Raw genomic sequence first — 24,585 nt, 5'->3', positions numbered from 1 at the left:
CCACAGCTCCTTTTCCAATCTCAGTGTTTATCCCCAGACAACTGACTTCTGGTCCCCCCACCGCATTTCTCCCGCCATCTCCCAGTCTCACACCCCTCCACTCTGGTTCACAGTCTCCTTGCTCAACCAGTTCCAGTCTCCTCTCCCTCTTCAGATTCCCAATCCAGCCTCCTCTCTCATCTCGTCCCCGAGAGCTGCAGGAAAGCTGACAGGGGTCGAGGAGCTCACAGTTCACAGACATCCCTTAGGGGAAGATCTATTAATAGAGATTTGGTATGTTCTAGTAAAGAGGAGAGGATAGAAGTTGACAAACTACAGGTAGGAGCTGAAGAGAAACAGTTTTGTTTATACTTTGGTTATGTGTTTATGGAGAAATTCTTGAACATAAAAGTGTCTACACTAGTATAAAAGGTAAATTTTATCCTAGCGTGGATACTCCCCATAAAGGTTAGAAACCTTTTTTTAAATTGACTCAGACTCTGCTGTAATGTGACCCTGTTAAGAAGGAGATCCATATACTGGCGTTTGTATTTGGCTGACCAAGGTATCTGGCATAAAAAAGGAAACAAAATGCAACAGCTTATGCTTTTTATTTGTCTAAGTTGATGTTACAAAGCCATTACACTAAATAATGGTATCACAGTCATAATGCGATGTTGCTGCAACACACTTGCACTTCACACAGTGAAACTACTTTAGGAGAATGTTATGCTTGTGGCAGAAGAGATCAAGAAAATACACACAGTGAAAGGAGAAACAGTCTAGGGGCCTGATCCAGTTCTACTGAAGTCACTGGAAAAGCTTTCATTGACTTCAGTGGGGTTTGGATCAAGCTCCTACATTTCTAGACTAAACAAGAGCATAAATCTCTCTCTCCAGCGCTCCGCCACAGACTCTACATTCTTTTAATGTAGTTTGTGGTTTTAAAAAAGTAGAAATGTATCACTGATTATAAAAGAAATCCTATGTAGAGAGTCCGGTCTTTATAGACCAAAGGAGACGAAGTGGGAATATTATGGAAGTGATGGCATATTGCATCATCAGTAGCTGGTTGTGCAGTACTACAGCTTCCAAGACAGCTGGTTGCCTGCCCTTGGTGGCATTGCATCTGGTTTTGTATCTGCATGCAAGGTAAGTGAACAGCAATTTAGGTATATTGGGGAATAAGGGCACAGCGGGAAATGCAGATGGGATCTAGTCAGTTGGTACCTCTCTAGGGACATATTGTGCTGAAAAGGGGTCCAGGAAAAAAATCAGCCTTGAAGGTTAGTGTAGGGGGGGAGAACATCTTTCACTATTAACGAAAATGAAAGCAATGGTCCTCTGGGCAATGGCATTTTTCCCCCAAAATTTCAGTTTTTCTCAAAATGACAAATTTATTCCTCTAAATCTAAAACCACCTTGAATCTTTAAGAAACAAAATGTATTAATCAAATCTAGGTTCATCTGGAGTGAGATAATTCTCCAAAACTGACCTAAGATTCTATTTGATTCATTTCTTATTATACATGTACTCTGAAGCACCACATCCCTGCATAGTTACGGAATGCGTGTGTAACATGCACATTACTCTTTAGTTCCTGGTCTACTACAGGATAATAACCTACTACTGCTACCAGTTAAAAAAGATATTGCTTTAGCTAGAGGCCTGTGCCATGGTGCTGAAAGTCATATGCCCTTCCTCAACTGATGACCCAATTGGGGGTGGATGCCATAACACATGCAGTATAGCTTTATGCAGTATATTAAATGATATTTTAATAGAACAATGCTCAATGTCTAATTCACTAGACATTCTGCCCCCCCCATCCCCCACTTAGAAGCCATAACGAAAAGGAACCACTGTGTAATAGCTTTCCAGGACTTTAACATACTTGCCAATTGTCTCTATTTTTGATCAAAATATTAATTATAAACTTATAAACTTCTTCCACTCCAATGTAATTAAAAAGATTTAGAAGGTGCCATTATAATTTTCTGCTCAGTGTTTCTGTATATAAAGTTCAAATGCTGGCAGATCAGCTTTAATAACAGACACAATTCTACCACATTCAAGTGGGAGTAAAACCGACAGGAGCGGTCTTCCTGTGTTATACTTAGTCCATCAAATATCCCTGAGACATGAATGTGGCACAGATTCTTTCCAATTCTCAGTATGGTCAACGGCTCTCAATAAGTGTTCCAGCTCATTTAAAGACTTTTTTCCTGTAGATAAAATAGTGTATTTACAAAATTAGTTGTGAACTAGACAAATTTCACTCCATGGGAAAAGTTGGTAAATATGTTTTTAACTGTAAAATATCAGACACTGGCTGTTTTCTGTCTTGGTAGAAGCTGAGTCCAGTGAGAAGTTCTACATCTCTGACCCGGGCTGTATGAAACCTCATTCGCTCTTCAACCCACAAAGAGTCATGTTTGTGTCTCTGCTGGGATAGAGAAACAAGAGAAAAATTAGGGATACTCTGCAGAATTCTGTTTCAAGGATTACACATATAATATGCTAGTGGAAGACTGTTTTTAGAAGTTAAGGCAACAAATTTTCACAAAACCTAACCAAGAAGTTGAAGAGATCAGTGGCTATCAAGCATTTACAAATATAGCTAAACAAATAAAGCACGTGGTCTTGTTTTTGCAGTTTCATAGATTCCAAGGCCAGAATGGACCATTGTGATCATCTAGTCTGACCACCTGCATAACAAAGACCATAAGACTTCCCCAAAATCATTCCTAGCGCAGATCTTTTAGAAAAACATCCAATCTTGATTTAAAAGTTGTCAATGATGGAGAATCCACCATAATCCTTGGTACATTATTCCAATAGTTATTTACTCTCAGTTAAAAATTTATGCCTTAGTTCCAGTCTGTGTTGTCTAGCTTCAACTTCCAGCCATTGGATCGTTATGTCTTTCTCTGCCAGATTGAAGAGCCCACTATCAAATATTAAAAATAACAATTAGCTGTCTTGTATAAAAGGCAATATTAATTTAGCAATGTGATCTTGTAAACTCAAAACACAACTGATTTTAATTTACTGAGTTATAAAAATGTGGAATCCAGTGGCAGGGGAGGTAATCATGTCAACAGTAATGGATCTGTGTGTCAGCTACTGTGATTTGGTGCTGATACTATAGATATTGCTGTTGAAGTGTCATAATAAGATTCTCTCACTCTATTGTGTTTCAAACCCACCAGCTCTAAGCCAGCCACTCTTTACAGTTCAAAAGAGCAAAGCACACAACATAGCTACTTTCACATGTAAACAGATATGCCACACTTCTATAAACCTACCTTTGTAAATTAAATTGTTTAATCTCACTCTAGGACACCATTATAAAATACCTCAAAGGACTTTACAGCCATGAACTAATTCATCACTGCTCTGTCTGCAGCGTGAGCCAGGCCTGGCTTCAGATATATACATGGAGCTAAACAAAGGCTACTTACTGCACAGCTTTCACTGTTGTCTGGCCTGTGAGGTACAATGAAAGATAAGGCATCTAGAGCTCCTTCACACTGCAGGGGGGTCTGGGAAATATTTTTACAACTCGTCAGCACAATGAAATAGTGAGTTGGAACCAGAACTTCTGGGTCATGAGTTAATCTGAAATGCAAAGAGGTGGCATTTTAGATCTACTTCCTCTAAAACTATCAAATTAATGCAGCGCAGAGGCACAATGACACCTGGTGTACTTTAGTAAAACAATTTTTATTAACCTCCTTGGCCCAAGGGAAACCTTCAGAAGCTTAGCACTAGAATATACCAGTAGAATACTCTGAGCTTTGAAGGGCATTCTAGATTGCTGTCACACAAGCCAGGTTTGGCTGGCTTGATGGTCTGAAGAGTAGGTCTAGTGATGGTTTTCTCTTTTTGAGACCATGATTTATCATAAAAATAGGTAAGAATCTAAGGTAGATTATTGGCAGAGTTCAGAACTCTGGCTCAGTTAAAGGAACACCCAGCTCATCTGTTATTTTGAACCAATCTTGCTAACTATAAGAAAATAGCAAATCTTTACAGAGAAGTCTATCAATAGAATGTAGCCAGTTACTCTGAATCAGGAAGGACTCAGACTACCAAGGATGATGGGCTCCTTCCATTGCTCCTGTTTTCTCCAGTACTGGAGGCAGTCTCATGGAGTTCTAGGTAAAACCCATTCTTCCACCTGGGAGCTGTGGCAGCTGTACCTAACATACAGGGTTTGTGATTCCATACTTCTGGGGTGGGTTTTTTTTTTTTAACTTTCTCTTTTGTTGGGCTATTAGCTTTAAAGTGATATGTTTGGAGCTACGTGACTGGATACACAATAGCTGATGTATTCTGCCAGGAGCTCCTCTTGGGAGATTTTTTTTTGGCAACTAATGTCATAATTATTATGAAATAAAAAAAGGAAAGAAAAAAATCAGTATTAGAAAGGAGAATATTCCCACCTCTTCACTTTTTCTGGAATATCGTACAGCCCGTTAGAGTCGTAATCGAACACAGGGCCACTGATTACATTGACACCATTTCTTGCCAGAGTGTATTTTGGCAGCAGAACATCATAGAAATAGTTCCATAACACTGGAATACAATATGGTAGTGGAAAATGTTATGTCAGGGGAAGAATTTTTGAAAATAATTGCACTGAGTATTTATCAGTATACAAACAGCTATGATGAAGATAGAAGAAAAAAGAGGTGTTTATTGGTAGTCTCCAAAGTTCTCCCCACGCCTCTGAGAGACTGATGCTCCCCATGTGAAATATAATTGTACTAGGCTGATGTGACCTGCTTAGCCGGGGGAGTAGTTCTGTACCTTGTTTCTCAGGCCACGTCTCTACAACGCGCCGTATCGGCGCGTTACAATCGATTGCTCGGGGATCGATATATCGCATCTCATCTAGACGCGATATATCGATCCCTGAGCGCGCTTACATCGATTCCGGAACTCCACCAAAACCAACGGAGTTCCGGAATCGACATGGCGAGCCGCGCACATCGATCCCGCGCGGTGAAGACGGGTGAGTAGATCGATTTTAGATAATCGATTTCAGCTACGCTATTCTCGTAGCTGAAATTGCGTATCTAAAATCGATTTTCGTGCGTCGTGTAGTCACGGCCTCAGATACCAACTCAATCCCCCTGTGCGCTACATGCTCCATCTCACTCATGCATGTCTAGTTTGCACATCCCTTCTCTGCTAGATGTGAGACTGTTGCCTTTATTACTACAGCAGACCAGATTTCAGATAGGAAACTCAGGTACAAGACCATCTTTGAGCCTAGAAAACATTCCTAAACTAAGAACTGGTGTCAATTATTTAACTTTATCCATGTCCACTAAAGACACTCTGTCCAAAATACACGCAGGTGAAATTCAGACAGGAGGAACAATAAGCAACAAAACATTGTAAAATGTTAAATTAAGAAATGAATTCTGGGCCTTTGTTTACATGGGACCAGAGACAGGGAACCCCAAACTCACTGTGGCGAGCAGTTATTCACATGAGCAATTCCACTGACTAGTCAAACTTCTCAAATAGTAACTCCTCGTCCATGTAAGCAAGGAGTTCACAGTCTGGCCCAACTGTTACCAATTTTCTTGGCTGTGACTTAATTTACGGAGGCAGCTGAGCCTGGAATCTTTTGCAATGACTTGGAAACAAGCAAAATCAGCAATGCTTTTGCATGTAAATAAATGTACATAATTACCTTTAAACTCATGATACATTGGCACAATGTTGCTGTTAAGTAGAACTTCATAGGAACTCTTCTTTGTGTCTTTTCTTAGATCTAAAAGTAATGAATGATAAACAACTATTCATTACTTTGTAGGGTCACTTGGAAAGCCATGAGATGCCAGCTACATGGAGGTTAAATAGATCAACTTAACGTTACTGTGGGTCTGACCTATTTCAAAAGAGTAAATGCACTTGGGGCCTGATTCTGCTCTCACTGAAGTCAGTGCAGGGGTCTGTTCATTCTCTTAAATGGTTGTTGGACCAGGAGCATAGAGAATGAAGCAATCTAGGCTTCAGTAAGTGCAGCTGTCAAATATAAAGAGGACACATTCCTGAAAATGTAAAAATCAGTGCACACTTTTAGATTTCACTGGTCACCTCTGGATCTCTGCATGAGTTTTAGGGACTACTACCAACTCATTCTGCCTGCAGAATAGATGGAAAAAAGTAGAAGGGTTCAGATCTATCTAAACCTAGAAGATTCTGCCCTAGCACCCAAAACTTAGTGTAGATGCCCAAATAATCAAAAAGAAATAATGCCAAATAATACCTGTCCAACACCTTGTGTAGCCATTTACATCTGTGCAAAGTAGGGGTAAAATGCTACTGGAGCAGAAAAGCAGTGTTTCACATTCACTTTGCACAGGTATAAATAGTTACACAAAGTGTCAGAGAATCAGGCCCCAAAATATTTAAGCACAAACAATTAATTATTTTACTGAAGACCTGATGTGGGACAATACTGTAGTTCAGATATAAAATGAGGTCCATTCTAGTTGATTGAAAGAAGTTTCCCACTTAATGCTACACCCTGTTATTTGCCATGAGTCTTCCTGTAAACAGAACATGGGTTTTTTAAAATAGTAACAGTCACTTAGGAAGAAAGTTTGAAACTTGCACTATTTGTATTTTCCCCAATTCACAAGACTTGATTCAGAGTTCATAAACTCTTCCCCCTTTCTGCGTGAGGTGCCATGATAGGAACTTGACTAGTCGCAAACCTCCAGAAGGACGGTGGAAATAATTCCATGCTGTTGTTTAAAGGGATGAAGAATGTTTGACGCAAAGGTTTTCATCTAGTGAACCAGTGCACTGTAACTAACAGGGCAGGCCTAGCCAGTTACACTTTTCACAGCTGGTAAAATCCTGGCCTCACAAAATTTCCATCAACTTCAGTGGAGCCAGGATTTCACCTAGTATTGGTCTAGCTGTAAATTTTTTGCAAGTGATTTTCCTCCTTTGCTTTATTCAAGACACCCTGAATTGTCTTTGGTGACACCGGAAGTAAGAACATCGTGGGCATTTTGCCAACTGCCAAAGTAAAGTTTGGAGATCCTATTCCTTGCATGTTAGCATAAATGGTAGACTGAAATGGACTATACTGCAAATGGCTTAGCAGTAGCAACCTCATGCCTTCAGTTAATTCCCTGAATCTTTTTATTACAAAGGGTGCCCCCTTCCACTACTGCATGAACAAAACATAGGGATGACAGAACTCAGACAAGTTGTGTGAAGACGACGGTGAATTTACTTGGAGGGAAAAGGAATCCGTAGCTCAGCTGATGGTGATTTTTGTAAAATGAACAAGTCTTGCTAGAACTAGAAGGAATACGAATGTCCACATGTAAACAGTTGGACAAGTTTTCCACAGAGGCAGTCCAGTTATCCTATTGAACAGAAACAGAATAATAATTTGCTGTACAAATTATGCTGAGTCACTATCATGGTTCACTTCCATATTTGTGTTAACAAAACCCTAAAAAATTGTCTGCAATTGTCCTTAATTGTGTGAGGAGACTAAGTTTCAGAAGGATTAAATATTATTTTGTGTCCTTATTTTGATGAGGCAAAAATTGCTTTATAAGAGTATCTTATAAATAAGATGACAGAACCGAGGCATTCCATGTGCTATGGGAAGAAATTCCAGCGCTGAAATTTCAGTTTACAAAAAACAATTAAAAAAAAACCAACCTCTGATCAAAAAGGGTAACAGGAGGAAGAACAAAGCATTACAGAAGCCAGAAAATACTTACATATTTGGTAACAGTGTAAGCACTCCACAAAGTCATATTGAGATCCTGGCTGTATCCACTCACATACTGGTGATGATAAAGGAGGTAATATGTGCTTCTCTTCTGTAGAACCCTGGGCCTCCCATAAGGCAAACTGTATTTCTCAATCTTCTTTACTAGAGCAGAAACAGAGTTTATTACAAGTTCTATACACTTTGCATATTTGTTAAGATTTTCTGTAGTGCACCTTTATATTTCTTGCGATGGCAAGTTCTTGCCACAATTTCCAACTACCACACAGAAAAATCATGATTAAGACAAGAGGAAGAGAAAGGTACTAGCCTACAGAGCACTTCCATGATCATGCAACTAACCAATATCTGATATTTAAATACATAGTAGAATTAAACTTAAAGAGGAAATAATGCATTTTGCCATTTAAAATTAGAGATGGTCCTAAATTTCCCCAAAATCTGGGCAGGTGTTTCAGTTCAAGTGTTTCTTCTGGAACCCACCACTCTTAGTGTTTAGGGAGAGACAATGGGCTGGTCTACACTACAGGGGAAAATTGATCTTAGATACGCAACTTCAGCTACATGAATAACGTAGCTGAAGTCGAAGTATCTAAGATCGAATTATCTACCATCCTCACGGCGCGCGATCGACGTCCGCGGCTCCCCCTGTCAATTCCGCAACTCCGCTCGGCTTGGTGGAGTTACAGAATCGATATAAGTGTGTTCGGGGATCGATATATCGCGTCTAGATGAGACGAGATATATCGATCCCCGAGCAATCGATTACAACCCGCCGATACGGCGGGTAGTGAAGACATAGCCAATGACTAGTTGATACGTTTGGAATATGTTGAAAGGATAGGGACGGACTTCAGTTTTATTGAAGCAGTGCAACTAAACAGTAAGTCATACAATTGACTTTGATTTCAATGTATCTCTTTGAAGTCCTTTCATTAATCAATGACTTAGTGAAATGTTGGTTAGTCCTTCATAAGGATATGCACTTAGTTCCACAATGAATTACTGTCATAGCCAGAGACTGTTCCTTACACCCTTTTTCTACCAACAGGCCTGAGAAAGTAGGAAAAAGTGCCATTACAATATATTTACACTGTAATTGCAATGCAACTACAGTGCAGTGTAATTACAGTCACTCTAATAAAAAGCATGCCTGATTTTTCCATACAGTGCAGAATAATTCAGGACAGCGAACATTTTAATATTTTTGCACCACTGTAATTGTGTGTGGCTCCTTTCCTGTGTGGCTATGAACTATTCTTTTCTTTACAATCCAGAAGGGATTTATCTGTTTGCTTTCTGCACAATAGTCACTGTGTTTTTTTTTAATCTGTACTGATTCCTTTCACTTGTACAGTAGAATCCCAGAGTTACAAACACCTTGGGAATGGGGATTATTTGTAATTCTGAAATGTTTGTAACTCGGAACAAACATTATGGTTGTTCTTTCAAAAGTTTATACCTGAACACTGACTTAATACAGCCTTGAAACTTTATTATGCAGAAGAAAAATGCTGCTTTTAACAATCTTAATTTAAATGAAACAAGCACAGAAAAGGTTTCCTTACTTCGTTTTTTTTTTTTAAACTTTCCCTTAATTTTTTTAGTAGTTTACATTTAACTTAGGCAAATACAGTATAGTACTTTCTTACATTTTTTTTTGGTCTCTGCTTTGTGTATTTCTGGTTCCAAATGAGATGTATGGTTGACCTGTCAATGTGTAATTCTGGTGTTCGTAACTCTGAAGTTCTCCTGTATTTGGTAAGTGTAGTCACTATAACTTTTAATATCAAGATCTGAATTACTGGAGTATTGTTATCTAAACTGTTAAATGTGCAGAACAGTCTTGCTTCCATTGAAGACACTGACAATTAACGTCAGTGCGTGCAGGATCAGGTCCTTAGACTTACATTTTACAAAAGTGAATCCATTAGAATTATGGGCCTGATCCTGCAGTCTTTATTCAGGCCCTGATTCAGCAAGGTGCTTAAGGATATGCTTAACTTTAAGCAAGTCAATAGTCCCACTAACTTTAATGGGACTACCCACTGAATATCTTGCTGAACTGGGAACTCAAGCAAAATTCCCAGGATCAGGCCTAAAAACTTACTAAATGGATCTCATTTTGTTGATCATCTTCATGAGTGCTATAAAATACTTAAAGCAAGAATTTTAAGAGGTTCTGGGGTATGTTTTTAAAGTATCTACTGTTATTGTTGAGTAGACTCATGAACACTCTTATCCCACAGCCTACATCACAGCATGTCATAAATGGATAGGTAAGGTAAGGGTTAAGTTTCTTTTACCTGGAAAGGGTAACCAAACACCTGACCAGAGGACCAATCAGAGAACTGGATTGTTTAAAGTCAGGGGCGGGAATTTGTATTACAGGAGTCTTTGTTGTGTTTTCGGCTTGAGTAAACAAGTTTCTCTAGTCTCTCTTAATACTCTATAGAAATTGTGGGACAAAGACAAAGCAGGCTGGGACTGGAGGGGTAGATTACACATGGTGGCAGCGTGGGTATGTGTATCTAACCGTTCCAGTCCAGACTGGACTTTACGCGTCACATTGGTCCTGTCCAACCTGGACTTTTGGTCCAAGTTGGGGCTTACCTGAACTCCCCAGTCTATACCAGCTTGGTATTTGGCGATCACAGGTCAGGTACGGTATTTACTCGGGGCCTGACTCCCCTTTCTCTCTTTTCGTGTCCAACCCTCCCTTGGTGGGACACCCATTATTCCAAATCGTTGGTGGTGCTAAAAGCGGGGGAGAAACTCTTCTCCCTCGCTTCCCGGCTTGCCAGAAACCGTTTCTCTGCTTCCGAGAGATAAGCGTTCTCTCGTTCGGACAATTGAGAGTGCAAATACCACAGCTTGCTTGTGCCTTCCCTGTGCCTCTCTTTCCCTGGAAAGCATAGGAAATGCCACAGCTGGTTTGTCCTTCCTTTGTCTCCTAGGAAAAGAAATTCCGTGTTAAAAGAAGTTTATATAAAAAAAGAAGATATAAACAGATATTTTGCTTAAGAAACTCAATCAGGCTCTTGCTTTTAGAAGAATATGAAGAACAGTCTGTTTAAAAGATAGCCCAATTTAAACCAGTCAACAATCACATACATGGATCACCACAAACAGCATCATAGCCGACTTTTGGCTGTCTTTGTCCTACGATGTTTTTATCGAGTATTAAGAGGAGAGTTAGGAGAACTTGTTTCTACTCATAGCCGAGAACAACAAAGACCTGGTATACAATTCCCGCATGACTTTAAACAATCCAGTTCTCTGATTGGTCCTCTGGTCAGGTGTTTGGTTACCCTTTCCAGGTAAAAGAAACTTAACCCTTACCTTACCTATCCATTTATGACACAGCAGTCTACACATATCTGCAAAAGTATCCAGTTATTCATGAATGGACAAAAAATGTCTATTCCTGCCTTCAATGGGGACATAACCCTATAGCTATTAATGGGAGTTACTCATGGGTACAGAATTCATTTTCATGAGAGGTGGTGATGTCACCTCTGTTTTGAATACAAACACAGAACAAGGTCCATATAAACTTATTGATCTTTCTGACATTCTAATCAACTTGAATCCATTTTTTTTTATTATTAATGCCAGCAGATGCATTCCACATGACCATTAGTTAGGTTTTAGTTCTGATGACTCAGTCATTGGCTATCGGTCAAAGGTTCATTTAAAAGGGAAAAAACAGCTTCAGTATGGTCATAACAGAATATATTCTATTACAAATCACAGTAATGCAGATGTACTGTTGACCATGTAAATAAACCTATTTTATTCTTATGACTAAAACTCTAGATTGTCTAAAGTAAAGATCTTCTATGTTTTATCATATATGCAGCATCAAGGCATTAACATTTCCGGGGTTTTCCTAGCTAATTTTTCCTCATGAAATTCTTACGTATCCCATGTTGTAAAATTCAAAACCTACCATAGGAGAATTCAAGTATATCTAGATAATCAAGAAGTAGATTGCCCTATATGCCATATCAGTTCTGTATTTCACAGAGCAACCATGTAGTAATGGCCCCAAATATAGACTGCATTTCTATAAAAATATACTGCATAGTAACAGAGTTTTAAATAACAGCAGTTTACAAGACAGAAGGATCTATTTGTAAAGATGAATAATTCAGGTAAATATGAGTAAAAGATGAGAACCTTTGTTCAGCCCGTGTACTTGAGTAGGACTCAGGATAAATCTAGGCATTGGTCAAACTTTTAAACAAAATAAAAATGTTTTTACTTAAAAAAAAAAAAAAAAGATGACACCATTTTCTCCTATAAAATAAAATGCTTACCTTCTGATGCAGTGTGATTTAACTGTTGCTGAAAATCCCTTATGGGCAAGCCCTATAAAATAAGCACAGATGCTACTATTTGTTGTATAGAGCACGATTCCCTGACAACAGTTCTCAACAATAAATATATACAAAACCCTTTGTTAACAAATTCAAGCCCTCTGTTCCACAAGCCTTCCACACAGGCACTCTCAGTGAAGTCAACTGGAGGACTAGCCATTGACAGCATGAATAATCAAGGTTTAAATTAAGAAAAAATTATATACAACTATCCTCCACAGGAGGAAAATTCCCATATGATAAAGTCAAGAAGGAAAGAGTTCAGTATTTCTCTGTCAAACCTTGCCTTCCAATGGCAGCATTCGGTCCTATGTGAAAAGGTAGATCAGGCCCTCTATACCTATTGCTCATTAAAATCAATAGAAATATTTCCATTACTGTCAATGGGCATTCTCTCAGGCCTATAGATGGCAAAATTATGAATGTAGTGATCACACTCAGGAGTATACAGTTTCAGACACAATTATAAACACATTATTTTGGCTCAGCAGTTTTATCCATCTGAATTACTTACTGTCAAATCACATGAGCAACCAATGTCCAGTGAAGAAGTGGTTTTCATGAGTGAATATATAGAAGGATGACTTTCTTCCTCTGGATGTCTTGGAATGTAAACAGGATTCTTCAAAAGGTGGTTTAGGCTTCCATGAGTTCCATTATTGTAGGCTGGTGTTATACCAAGCAAATCTACAAACAATTCAAACTGAACATTAAGGGGGAACCAAACAACATATATAAAAAGAACAGGAGTACTTGTGGCCCCTTAGAGACTAACAAATTTATTTGATTAAAAAAACACATGACAGTATTACAGTTTGGCTGTGATTATACTCATGTGGGTGCCATGACTGCAGCATTGCCTCTTTCTATCTTAGTACTCCATGCAGTCAAACTAAGTCAGGTGGAAGATTAATGTAGCTGCTTTCACAGCCAGCTACCACTTGTGATGGTCACTTGTAGTGAAGGAGGGAGACATCACTTCTCATTCACCTGCCTCCTGATAGTGGAGAGGGAAGGGACAACGCTCCCCTATGTAAAAAGGAAAAAAACCCACTTGCACCTTGTGGGAGTTGACCTTGTAGCCTCCAAATCTGAAATAGCAGCTAATAATTGGTGCATGAAGTTGGTGGCTATTGAGCACCCAGGTTTTGAGGGATTCCTGATCAATTGTTATCTTCTGAAAGTTGAGATGCTAGCATGAGTGCCTGTTGAAGGCACTAGGGCCTACAGCTGAACTGGCTCTTCTGAGTTGCCAGTACAGACTTGCACTCTTGCCTCTCCCCATAAGAGGTGATAGCTCAAGGGAAAAGCTTGCATAGCTGCAGTGCAGTTTAAATGGTGACTGGTCTACTATATCCTTCATCAATGATAGTACCAACAGTACCAAAAGGAAGCAACAACGGAAGTGCAAGTAAGAGAAAAGGGAACAAGGCTTCCTGACGATAGTCCTGATCCACTAAAACATTTAGGCACCAGAGCTTTCACATTGACTTCTGTGGGCCTATTCACAGGCTTAAGTGTTTTTCTGGATCAAGGCCTTTGGTAATAGAATTCTAGAAAGAAAAAAAGAGAAGGCAGCATTTTCAGGGGAGGTTTTAGAGCAGACATGCCAAACCATGAAAAAAAACACAGGCACGCAAGGAAAGCGGGAAACACATCAATCAAGGAATCTAAAAAGGCTACTTTTTGGCAGGGGCAGGACAGATTGTTTTAATTCTTTTAGGTCAAAAGTCAAATTGCTCCAGTCAGAAAGAGAGTTCATATTAATCTGCTTTTTTACTCTAGGGGGTCTGATCTTTCTGAGGAATACACATGGCTTCAAATTTATGAAATGAATGAGGCTCTAAGGGAGAAGCTTCATCAGAGATTTAAACACATGTTTATTAAGATTTTTATTTTTATGCCCAAGAGGTTTTCACAGGTTTATGAGGAAAAAAAATCATTGCTTATTCTTACCACATATTAAATTATAGATTTCAATATTTTCAAATGGGTCAACTTGAGTCTTGAACTTGAATCCAGGTCCAAAGCCAATAAAGATAGCCTACAGTTTAAACAAAACTCCTATTTACTTTTGTCTTTAAGGAATATTACAGTAAAAAAAGTGTCCATATTATTACATAAACTGAAATCACTTTTATCCAGTTACATTTTAATCACCACATCTTTGATAATAAACATACACAGTGTGCCATGGACTGAACTAGGTGCAGATTTCTTTTTTTTTAAAAAAGATATATATTTCACATGACAACATAGGGCTAATCATGGAAGAAATTTTATGAAGTAGAAGAAGCATTTGCAGAAGATGGGGGGAGGTGGGCATGTCTGAGTAAATCTGAGTTTGATTCACAGCTGGCTTTAAAAGTTATCTTCAGAAAATGTAAACCTTGTGATGTATGAAAGTCCCCTCCTTTTGAGCAAATTAATTCCACTTCCATATGTTTACTGAAATAAAATCACTTAAAGGAACTTAGTGTAATATTTGTCCAACATGACTGGCATACATTAGTCTGAGGCACTCATTGTTTTCTCTTTCTGCATGAAAACTGCACACCCAGTAGATCACACCCATTATCGCAGAAGTGATATAATACTGTTTCCCTTCTATATCACCTTCCTCCGCAAGATCTAAAAGCTCTTTGCAAACAATGATCACAATCTCAGATTCAGTCATTTTCTCAAGGTCACACAAGCTCTGTGGCAGAGCTGAGAAAAGAACCCAGGTGTAGCTTTCAGTCCCTTTGAATTAACCATAAAACAATCCTCCTTCTTGTGAGAGAGAGGATTGGAAAGGCTAGTTGGCCAGGTTAGGTGAATAATACAAATATGGGGTAAAGTCAATTATGTGTGTTTAACTATGACGTTTGAGACAGTTTGATCTCAACAATACATAATTGTTGAAGGTGTGTACAGGTTTCTGTAGTAAGAGTCAAATTTCCATTGTATTTACTAACTCCAGCTCTATAGAAGGTGCACAGAAATGAACAGAAACATTCATACATTCCAAGGCAGAGGGACAATTGCGATCATCTAGTCTGACCTCCTGTATAACACTGGCCATAGAACTTCCTTAAGTAATTCTTAGAGCATAGCTTTTAGAAAAATAGTCAATCTTGATTTAAAAATTGTCTGTGATGGAGAATTCACCACAAACTCTGGCACAATATTCCAGTGGTTAATTACTTTCACCATTAAATATTTACACTTTGTTTTCCATCAGAATTTGTCTAGTTTCAAGTTACAAATAAATATTTCAATTATTAAATATTTCTTTCCCATACTTATAAACTAATGAAGTCACCCATTAACCTTCTCTTCTCTTCACTATAGGACATGTTTTCTAAACCTCTAATTGTTCTCTGAACCCTCTCCCATTTATCATCAACATCCTTCTCGAACTGTAGGCTCCAGCACGGGACACAGTACTCCAGCAGTGGTAGCACCAATGACAAATATTGATGTAAAATAACCTCTCTACTTCTATTCAAGAGTCCCTGTTTATACATTCAAGAATTGCATTAGCTCTTTTGGCCACATCACCACATTGGGAGTTCATGTTCAACTGATTATCCGCTACGATCCCCAAATCGTTTTCAGAGTCACTGCTTTCCAGACTAGAGCCCCTATCATGTGAGAATGGTCTACATTCTTTGTACCTAGCTGTATTAAAATGTATATTGTTTGCTTGTGCCAAGTTTACACCAAGTAATCCAGATTGCTCTTTATTAGTGACCTGTCCTCTTCATTGTTTACCATTCCCCCAATTTTTGCATCATCTGCAAACTTTATCCTTGATTAATTTTATTCTCAGCATCTTGATTTTGTGCTGAGTGCTCATATCTTCCATCTTTTTATCCTCCCCTTTTCTTATAAGTTTAATGGCTTCCTGACTACTCTAGGCTGCCGGTTGACCTTGATGGTCCTCAGCAACTTGACCCGCCAGTCAAGACACAAAGTCCAAATAATACCCCAGATGGGGTTCAAAGAGTCCAATAACTATATAGCATATTTGTCCTTGCTAGGGTCATCAGTCCTAGCTCTAGGCCCTTTATTCGGGCTCTCAAATAAGACCTGTCCCCTTCTTGGGGTTTATAACACTTTACCTATGGTTAGCAGTGGAACTCTGGGTTCCAAGCCAGGGACCCTATAAACTGCAACCACATACAGTACTATTTACTCTAATCCATAGCTGCTACATCTGTGGGTCTCTTCCTACCAGGCCCTTTATCTCCATACTTATCTCAGGGCCAGCATCCACAGGTTCTTCTCTAGCTCTATCTCCCTTCTTCACTCCTCTCATCCCAGCCAGGAACTGACTCGCTAAAACCCTACAGATCCTTTTATTTCAGCCTGCTGGGCTCAGATTGGCCGTTGCTTCCAAGATGGCTGCTCCATTGAGGCCTCTCTAAGCAAACAAAGAGAACCCATCTTTGCTTCTTTTTTTCGCCCACCTCACTGCTTCCTGGGGCAGGGTATGGCAGAATAGCATGGCCTGCAGCAGGCAGCCACAAAGGCCTGGTACAGCCCGTCACAAGGTGTGTCCTGAATTATACAAATATATGCACAAAAATCATCCTTTGCAACCTGTGAATAAGGTGAATTAAGCTATCATAAGCATTACCATCTTCTGAATCTTACCTGCATACTCATGAAGCGATTGTCTGAGCCATGGAATCCACCACTGCAGTATTTGATTTCAGATGGTTTCCTATTTAAAAAATGTCACAGGGTATGTGACCAATAATACTTACTTTACAAAATGTATTTATGTAAAAATATATTCAGTAGCTTTCTTTGTCTGCATATAGAAGGGGACATTAACTAAAGCGAAGTCTATACCCCAGGGGCCTACAGAGTCTGTAAGCTCTGCAGGAGTAAACTTTTAAATTTTGAAGAATAGAGGCTGCAGATATAATCTCTGCAAGTGGGCTTGCTGTGAGCTACACAGAAAATGGGAGGTGGCTGCGCCCTCTCTTGCCATGAGGCCCCACCCCTCACCATAGTCCTGCCCCCTACTCCTCCTCAATTAAGTGCCAGCCCTGCCTCTTCGCCCGAGGCCCTGACCCCTGGCCAGGCTGGAAGCCAGAGTTGGGCAGCATGGGGTGGCTGCTGCACTGGCTGATGCCCTCCTCTATTCCTGCTGCTGCTGCTGCTCCTCCTCAGGACCTTGGAGCTGTGGCTGCTCCTCAGCTCCCCACCCTTCGACTGCTCACAGCCTATGTTGGGGGACCTGCCTCTGGGGCCGGCAAAGTCCTCAGGGAGCAGTGACTGCGGGGTGTAGTGCCTAGGAGCCTGGCTGTAGCAGGTCAGTCCAGGTCGCTGTAGGGAGCCCCAGATCCTCCACCTGTCCTGAGAAGCATTCCTTGGTGGGCGAGGACACATGCCAGGGTCTGCTCTCAGACATCCTAGCACCCCACCCAGGCTTACTTCTGCACTGCTGCTGGTGGCAGCGCTGCCTTCAGAGCTGGGTGGCCAAAAAGTGGCAACTACTGCTGGCCAGATGCCCAGCTCTGAAGGCAGTTTTTTATGCCAACAGCAACAGAGAAGTAAGTGTCCAGGGTAAGTGTAATATTGGTTTCATGATTTGATTAAGATTGTGTTCATGCAATAATTTGATCAGTAGTTTATCTCAATCTGTATTTTTGTTGACGTATCGATTCCATCGTATACTATTGTTAATTCCTTGATTAATTCCTGTGATCTCCATTGTAACCTCAGTTCAATTATTTTACTGTTTAGTGTTTTAGGGAATTTAGTAAAATTAGTTAGCTTTACATTTGCTTATTTATTTTAAAAGTCGTAAGACATACACCACATAGGTTCTCTCTTCTAATGTCAACGTGGTTATATATGGACCACTGACCCACTCCTAAATAAAACACTTATTACCACTACACAATATACACTACTGTTCTGGCAATGGTAAATATATAGGTCAGAAGAAACAATGCAATTTCTGACAGTGATATAAGAGAACAAGACATAATGGGGGATGGCTAAGGAAATTTCACCTTTAGGTCCCCAGCAAAGTTTCCACCTGGGTTGCTAGTAACTAAAAGTACAGCTAATAGCTAGAAGTATAGGGTTGTTCAATAGCTTGTGAGAAGCGAGTTGATTCACTTCAGTTCACAGAGAGACACTGATTCAGTAAAGCACTTGTACGCATGCTTAACTTTAAGCACATGCTTTGGGAATTAAGCAGTCACTTAAGTGCTTTCCAGAAAGGGAGTCTTAATTGACAAGTATCCACATCACAAAACCCATCAACACCTTAGGTATATTTAGCAAGGAGAAATTCATATAGACTAAGGTGATCCCGCCAAGTCAGGGACAAGGGCACTGTAGGAAAAAGCTGATGTTGTGCTACACCTGTTCTGTGGATAAACAGAGACCTCAGTCTCCAATGGCTGTCATCTAGAACCATTCATTTGTTTTAATTTTTCTCCTCCAAAGCAAAACAACAAAGTCAAGAAACTCTTTACTGTATAACCAAGTACTGATGAATGGTAACTTACCGAGCGAGTTGCCACTGGGGGTCTAAGTAAAAATGTACTCGTTCAATTCGGTCGTTGTTGACATAGTGAAAACGCTTGGGTAAGAGCTCTTTCATAAATGCTTTGAAATGCTGATCTGGATCTATGCACTGAAATTTTTAAATTAAGATATACATTTAATAATGTGTGAAAAAACTAGTCATGACCATCATGCATAAATTCTTATGAACATCAGAAACTAAGTGTTTAGCCGTGCTTTAACGACAAAGCGTCTTGTCCGACTCCTGTTAAAGTTAATGGGAGTCTTTCCATCACACTCAAAGATCTATGGATGGTGCATAAATATCAGTTACTTACATTTGAGAATTGGTCAATATGCATTTTAACAGTTATATTTAAAGGATGCTGTCAACTAATTTTTTTTTAATTATCTAATTTTTTGCTCCTTTTTCTGATGAGGTTTTGACCACACTGGACTTGATAACATTGGCTGGTATTAAGACCTTTATTCATTGAGATCTCTCATGTAAGAGGCATCACATGGACACGATATCAAAGTCTAGTGGTGTTTAATTGTCCAGTCTGAGAATGCTGCAACACTCTATTATGGAAAATCATACACATGCAAAGGTTTTAATATATTGGTCACCCATGGATATTTAATATTCTCCCCCACCAACATTCCCTTTTCCTTTATGTAATCCCCACTTGGAGTTTGCCAGCTCCTGGAATACTAGACCGAACCACTTAGGGGGTCTGACCCTACAAACTACAACAATAATAGCTACCAGAGCCCTCTGACACCATTTCCCACCATGCTTGGAGTCAGAGGTGAGGACAGAAAGAACTAGAAAATCCTGATGAGGCCAATAAGGAGGTTTCTGCATGGGGTGTTCTGGACAGTGAGTATGATGCAATGTCAGCTGAGAGGGGCATTAAAAATAGGAAAGCCTAATGAATGACAAACAAAACTTAAGCATGTATCAGCCAAAAGTGAGTCACTGAGGTCACAATCATAGAAATGTAGAGCTGGAAGGGAACTCAAAGGGTCATCAACATCTGCCACCTCCACTGAGGCAGACCCAAGTAAACCTAGATCATCCCTGACAGATGTTCGTCCAACCTGTTCTTAAAAGCATCTAGGGTTTCACAACCTCCTTTGGAAGCTTATTCCAGTCCTTAACTATCCTTATATTTACAATTTTTTCCCTAATATCTACCCAAAACTGCCTTTGCTGCAGATTAAGCCCATTACTTCTTGTCCTACTTTCATGGCCATGGAGAAGAATGGATCAGCATCCTCTTTAGAAGGCCCCTTAACATATTTGAAGATTGTTACTAGGTCCCTCTTCAGTTTTTTTTTCTCAAGACTAAACATGCCAGTTTTTTGAACCTTCTTCACAGGTCAGGTTTTTTAAACCTTTTTATCATTTTTGTTTCTCTCCTCTGGAATCTCTTCCATTTGTCCACATCTTTCCTAAAGTGTGGCACCAAGAATTAGACACAGTACTCCAGCTGAGGCCTCGCCATTGCTGAGTAGAGAAGGACCATTACCTACCATGTCTTACATACCCCATTACCATTAATACAGCTCAGAATCGTATTTTCCTTTTTCCTCAACTGCATTACATTGTTGACTATTATAACTCCCAAATCCTTTCCACCAGTACTACCACCTAGCCAGTTATTCCCTATTTTGTAGTTGTGCATTTGATTTTTCCTTCTTAAGCGTAATACTTTGCACTTGTCTTTAATGAATTTAATCTTGTTGATTTCAGTTCTCTAATTTGTTAAGATCATTCTGAAGTCTAATTTTATCCTCCAATTTGCTTGTGACCCTTCCCAGCTTGGTGTCATCCACTAATTTTATAAGAATACTCTCCACTCCATTTTCCAAGTCATTAGTGAAAATATTGACTATTGAGAAGTACTGGACCTAGGACTGACCTCTGTGGCACCCCACTAGATACGCCCTCCCGCTTTCACAGCAAACCACTGGTAACTTTTCTTTGAGTAGAGTTTTTCAACTAGTTGTGCACACGCCTTATTATAATTTCATCTAGAACACATTTCCCTAGTTTGCTTATTAGAATGTCAGGTGGGACTGTGTCAAAAGCTTTACTGAAATCAAGAACATCGTGGCTACTGTTTTCCTCATTCCCACTAGACCAGTAACCCTGTCAAAGAAGGAGATTAGGTAGGTTTGGCATGATTTGTTCTTGACAAATCCTGCTGGCTATTTCTTATTACCCTTGTCCACTTTTCTCCCTATTGTTTCTTCTCCTGTCATATCTAGAATTGGGTAGTAACCTGTCTGGGGCAGTGACCCCTCTTTTCATATGTTATGTAAGGAGCCCAGCATACTGCTGCTGTAAAAATAATAATAAATGTCAATATGAATTAAGAAGCATGAACCGACACTAAGGACAACACTTACTGTAAGTTGTCTGGTAACGCGCTGGTAATCAACTGGAAGAGTCAGATGTAAAAATTAGTCACCTAAAGTTTAAAAAAAAAAGATGCAAAATAAAAGGCTTCCAAATATGGAATACTGATTCAATACCACATAACGCAGTCATCTAGGTTAAAAATGATTTCTAAATGTAAGCAACTTATTTTTCCTGTTTCAAAACCAAGCAATCAATAATAAAAACAAAATCAGTAAGAAAATCTTCAAGCTATACTTTTTAACTAGCTGTCTTTTTAGGGGAGGTTTCCTTCACATTCTCTTCTCTCCAATCAATTTGGTTATTTACTTGTTAATGTTCAGATATTTATCGTTTAAATGGTGTTGACAGAAAAGGATGTTGCCAATTAGAATTTGACATTCCAGAATTTATTGCAATGTGTACATAAGAAGCAGTAACTGTTGTGGTAGTCTAATAGCTTGGAGTTTTCTTGATATAAGTTAACTTTGGTAAAGTGTTTATAAACATGTTTCTAATAAACTTCCAAGGAAAAATCCCACCAGAAGAAAAAAAAATAAATTTAATCCAACAATCTTCCTTGGAAAAGGATAGCGTCCAGGCTAGGAAAGATTCATAGAGTTTAAGGGAAGAAGGGACCATTAAGTCATCTAGTTTGACCTCCTGTATATCACCGGCCATTACCTTTCTCCTAGTTACCCCTGTATTGAATCCAATAACTTGTGTTTGGCTAAACCATATGGAGATTAAGGGCCCCAGCTAAACATGTAAGTGCACTATGTCTTTAAATGCCTTTAAGAGCAGAAGATTTATGCTTCTAGGTCATAACAGTTTCTCCAACTCTTATGGTTCAATTTCTCTGTAAACTTGTACTGAATCTGAGGAATATCAGTTTATTCTATACAAATTAATCCTCACTTAATTTTAAAAAGTTTAGAAATAGATAATCAAGTAACACAAATTAGTTTAGCAACTACATACAAGAGAAATACTCATCTGGAACATTTTGGGGTCTTAAGCGAGCTGCAGGGCCAGGAATTACTGTGATATCTTGAACATTCTCCATGTATGTGCTCAGATATGCTGTTTTACTACAGCTAGCTGTTTCCATGCCTGCAAAAGGGAAAAGTGTTATTTTTAAAAGAGGTAGGTACAAATCTGCAATACTCCTGATAACAGAACATGTAGCTGTTTTGTACGAAGGGGAAATGTAGCTTTCCTGGTTAAATTATCACCAAGCACAAGACATCTGAACAGCAGAATGGAAATGTGAACTCTTATGGTACATAAACATCTATCCTTTCAGCAGCCCAGTAACACTTCCTCACAACAGTTCTCACAAGAAAACTGCAATAGATTTTCCCTACTGAAGGAGAAAAATAAAAGATACTGTGGGGGCTGGACCGGTAGAGTGGATAACTTTTCACTTCTGGGCTGTAGTCAGAAATCTAAGTTTTATACACATAGCCCTGCAGTAAAAGACAGGTCAAAGGCAGCTAGTGGAAATGATAAGCCATGGTTGTGGCTTTCAGCTTCATTTGTGCAGTGTGTATACGCACACCACAGTGACTACTTAAGAAAAACAAAAACAGGATGTTATAATAAATAAACACTAGTTAAGTTATATTCTTAAAATGGAATCTATTGCTTTGAAGTCACTTAGGCTGGAATGGGCAAAGACAGAGTTGGGTGCAGCATGTGAAAAGAAAATGAATTATATCATCCTCCCCCCCCCCCAACTCCACAAATTAACAATAAAAGGCCTGATTCTCAGGTACAAATAGGACCCTTTATACTGCTCTGGCACTGTAAAATGTAATTTACCTTAAGGCCCATTTACACCACCAGAGAACTATAAAGGGGCTGGGGTGTAAATAAGAATCAGGTCCAGAATATTCTCCCGTACCAAAGCTGACATCTGACTTTAAGCATGTCTACTATGAAAACAAAATGCCACCACTTGCTTTAATGGGTGAGAGAACTTGATGAGGCGGGTGGTGAAAATGGACAGTCCCAGCAGTAAGAGAGGGAAACACTTGCTGAGGGACACCAAAAGTAACTTCTCCTCACATTAGTCTCTTGCTGCCATTGGCTGGCTGGGAGGGTACAGATGAGGAGAGCCTACCCGGAGTTAAGGGTTATATTGGTAATGAGCCCTGTAACCCCCACACTGGAACCAATTAAATATCTGGTATAGAAGAGTGTGGGTGATGGGCAGGTAGTGTCCCTTCCCTGTTCTAAAGGTTAATAAAAGTTGCAGCCTGGCACTTAATTCCATGCATGTGTCTGTCCTCATTTTGCCACTGTGTACACATCAATTTACCATGATCAGATAGAAGAATAATGTTTAGGCATTTGTGCAAATTCATTTGCTTGAGACCATCCATCAGCATCCCAACTATGTTGTCCACTCTCTGTAGCGCAAGAATGACCTGCAGAATAGAAATGTGGTGATGTAAAACAGATGTTAAGCATTTAGAAATGAATTCACATATCTGTATTTGGTGAATCTAAAATGTAAGACACAGTACGGCCCATGTGCAAATAAAAGACCTCTTTCTGCAAACTCTATTCACATAAGTATTCCCGTAGGTTTCAGTTGAACTATACATGGAAATAAGGATTGGTCAGACCCAAGTTTTCACTTCAGGTTAAGTAGGAGCTATTTGCTTAAAATTAGAATTTCTTATAAAAAGCTAGTCCAATCAGTTTCATCTTCACATACATTATATACTTCTGTCATTTGGGTCATTTCAACTGGGAACATAAGGATGGACTAGTGACTTGGGGTCTTAATGATTGGTTGAAAATTTAATTTTAAACTGAAAGAAATGGCATCCTGTACTTCACCCTTTTTCACGTTTAGTACTTAGTGACAGTGGACTCTGTGGGACTACTTACAAGAATAATTTAGATGCATAAGTAATCAATATGAGCAATTAGTATTTATAATCAACTAGTTACATTTTTTTGATGGGACTACTTGCATAAGTAGTTCTACTCAGTGTGAGTAAGGGTTGCAGAATCAGGCTCTTACAGAGCTACTCAGATGTCCTTACAGTGGTTTTTATTCTTCAAAGTGTTTTTGACATATGTAACCTGTTTTATTTATTCACCAAAGATAATTATAACTGATTTTTATATTACCTAAGAAGTGGGGAAGGGGAGAGGGGCGACAGAGACATCACTGTTGAGCTCTCGTTGGCAGTTAATCAGCTAAAGAACTACACTCATCTTTCAGTATTATTGCAGAAATAGTGTTCAGTGAAAGCCCCCCACAAGAGAAACTGAAAGCCTCTTGCTCTTAATAACTCCAGTGAAATCTGGAAAAGTCAGTTATAGATGTCAAAACTTTTCCTGAGTTCAAGTTGTACCATTCTCTAATGTTGCCAAATCATTGAATAGATTTTTTCCCCTTCCACCTCTTGTTTTTGTAAGTGCATTTACTGAAGGATGTAATATTGACCCATCCTGGAAAATGAAGGCTTCTCTTTATTTACTGAATAGGTACAGCATA

The 24,585-nt window shown here is 39.3% G+C and overlaps 1 protein-coding gene across 3 annotated transcripts in view; it reads right to left on the bottom strand.

The window, feature by feature from the left end:
• Positions 1-574: 574 nt before the first annotated feature.
• Positions 575-24,585, bottom strand: part of ENPP1 (ectonucleotide pyrophosphatase/phosphodiesterase 1) — an 81,043-nt gene continuing 57,032 nt past the window's right edge. Inside the window, exons 12-25 of one of the 3 annotated variants that reach the window (XM_032800781.2) lie at positions 23,392-23,500; positions 22,050-22,181; positions 21,080-21,111; positions 18,664-18,791; positions 16,787-16,856; positions 14,102-14,189; positions 12,660-12,832; positions 12,086-12,137; positions 7,753-7,907; positions 7,251-7,386; positions 5,691-5,771; positions 4,429-4,561; positions 3,445-3,601; positions 575-2,426 (exon numbers count right to left, since the gene is read on the bottom strand). In XM_032800781.2, the coding sequence (XP_032656672.1) occupies positions 2,256-2,426; positions 3,445-3,601; positions 4,429-4,561; positions 5,691-5,771; positions 7,251-7,386; positions 7,753-7,907; positions 12,086-12,137; positions 12,660-12,832; positions 14,102-14,189; positions 16,787-16,856; positions 18,664-18,791; positions 21,080-21,111; positions 22,050-22,181; positions 23,392-23,500 (1,617 nt within the window). In that variant the 3' untranslated portion in view covers positions 575-2,255. The remainder of the gene's footprint in view (positions 2,427-3,444; positions 3,602-4,428; positions 4,562-5,690; positions 5,772-7,250; positions 7,387-7,752; positions 7,908-12,085; positions 12,138-12,659; positions 12,833-14,101; positions 14,190-16,786; positions 16,857-18,663; positions 18,792-21,079; positions 21,112-22,049; positions 22,182-23,391; positions 23,501-24,585) is intronic. The other 2 variants (XM_032800782.2, XM_032800783.2) reach the window with 2 other exon arrangements.

Source organism: Chelonoidis abingdonii, chromosome 3 (assembly GCF_003597395.2).
Source record: "Chelonoidis abingdonii isolate Lonesome George chromosome 3, CheloAbing_2.0, whole genome shotgun sequence".
NCBI classification, from domain to species: Eukaryota; Metazoa; Chordata; order Testudines; family Testudinidae; genus Chelonoidis; species Chelonoidis abingdonii.
This window is presented reverse-complemented; position numbering and strand designations above follow the sequence as displayed.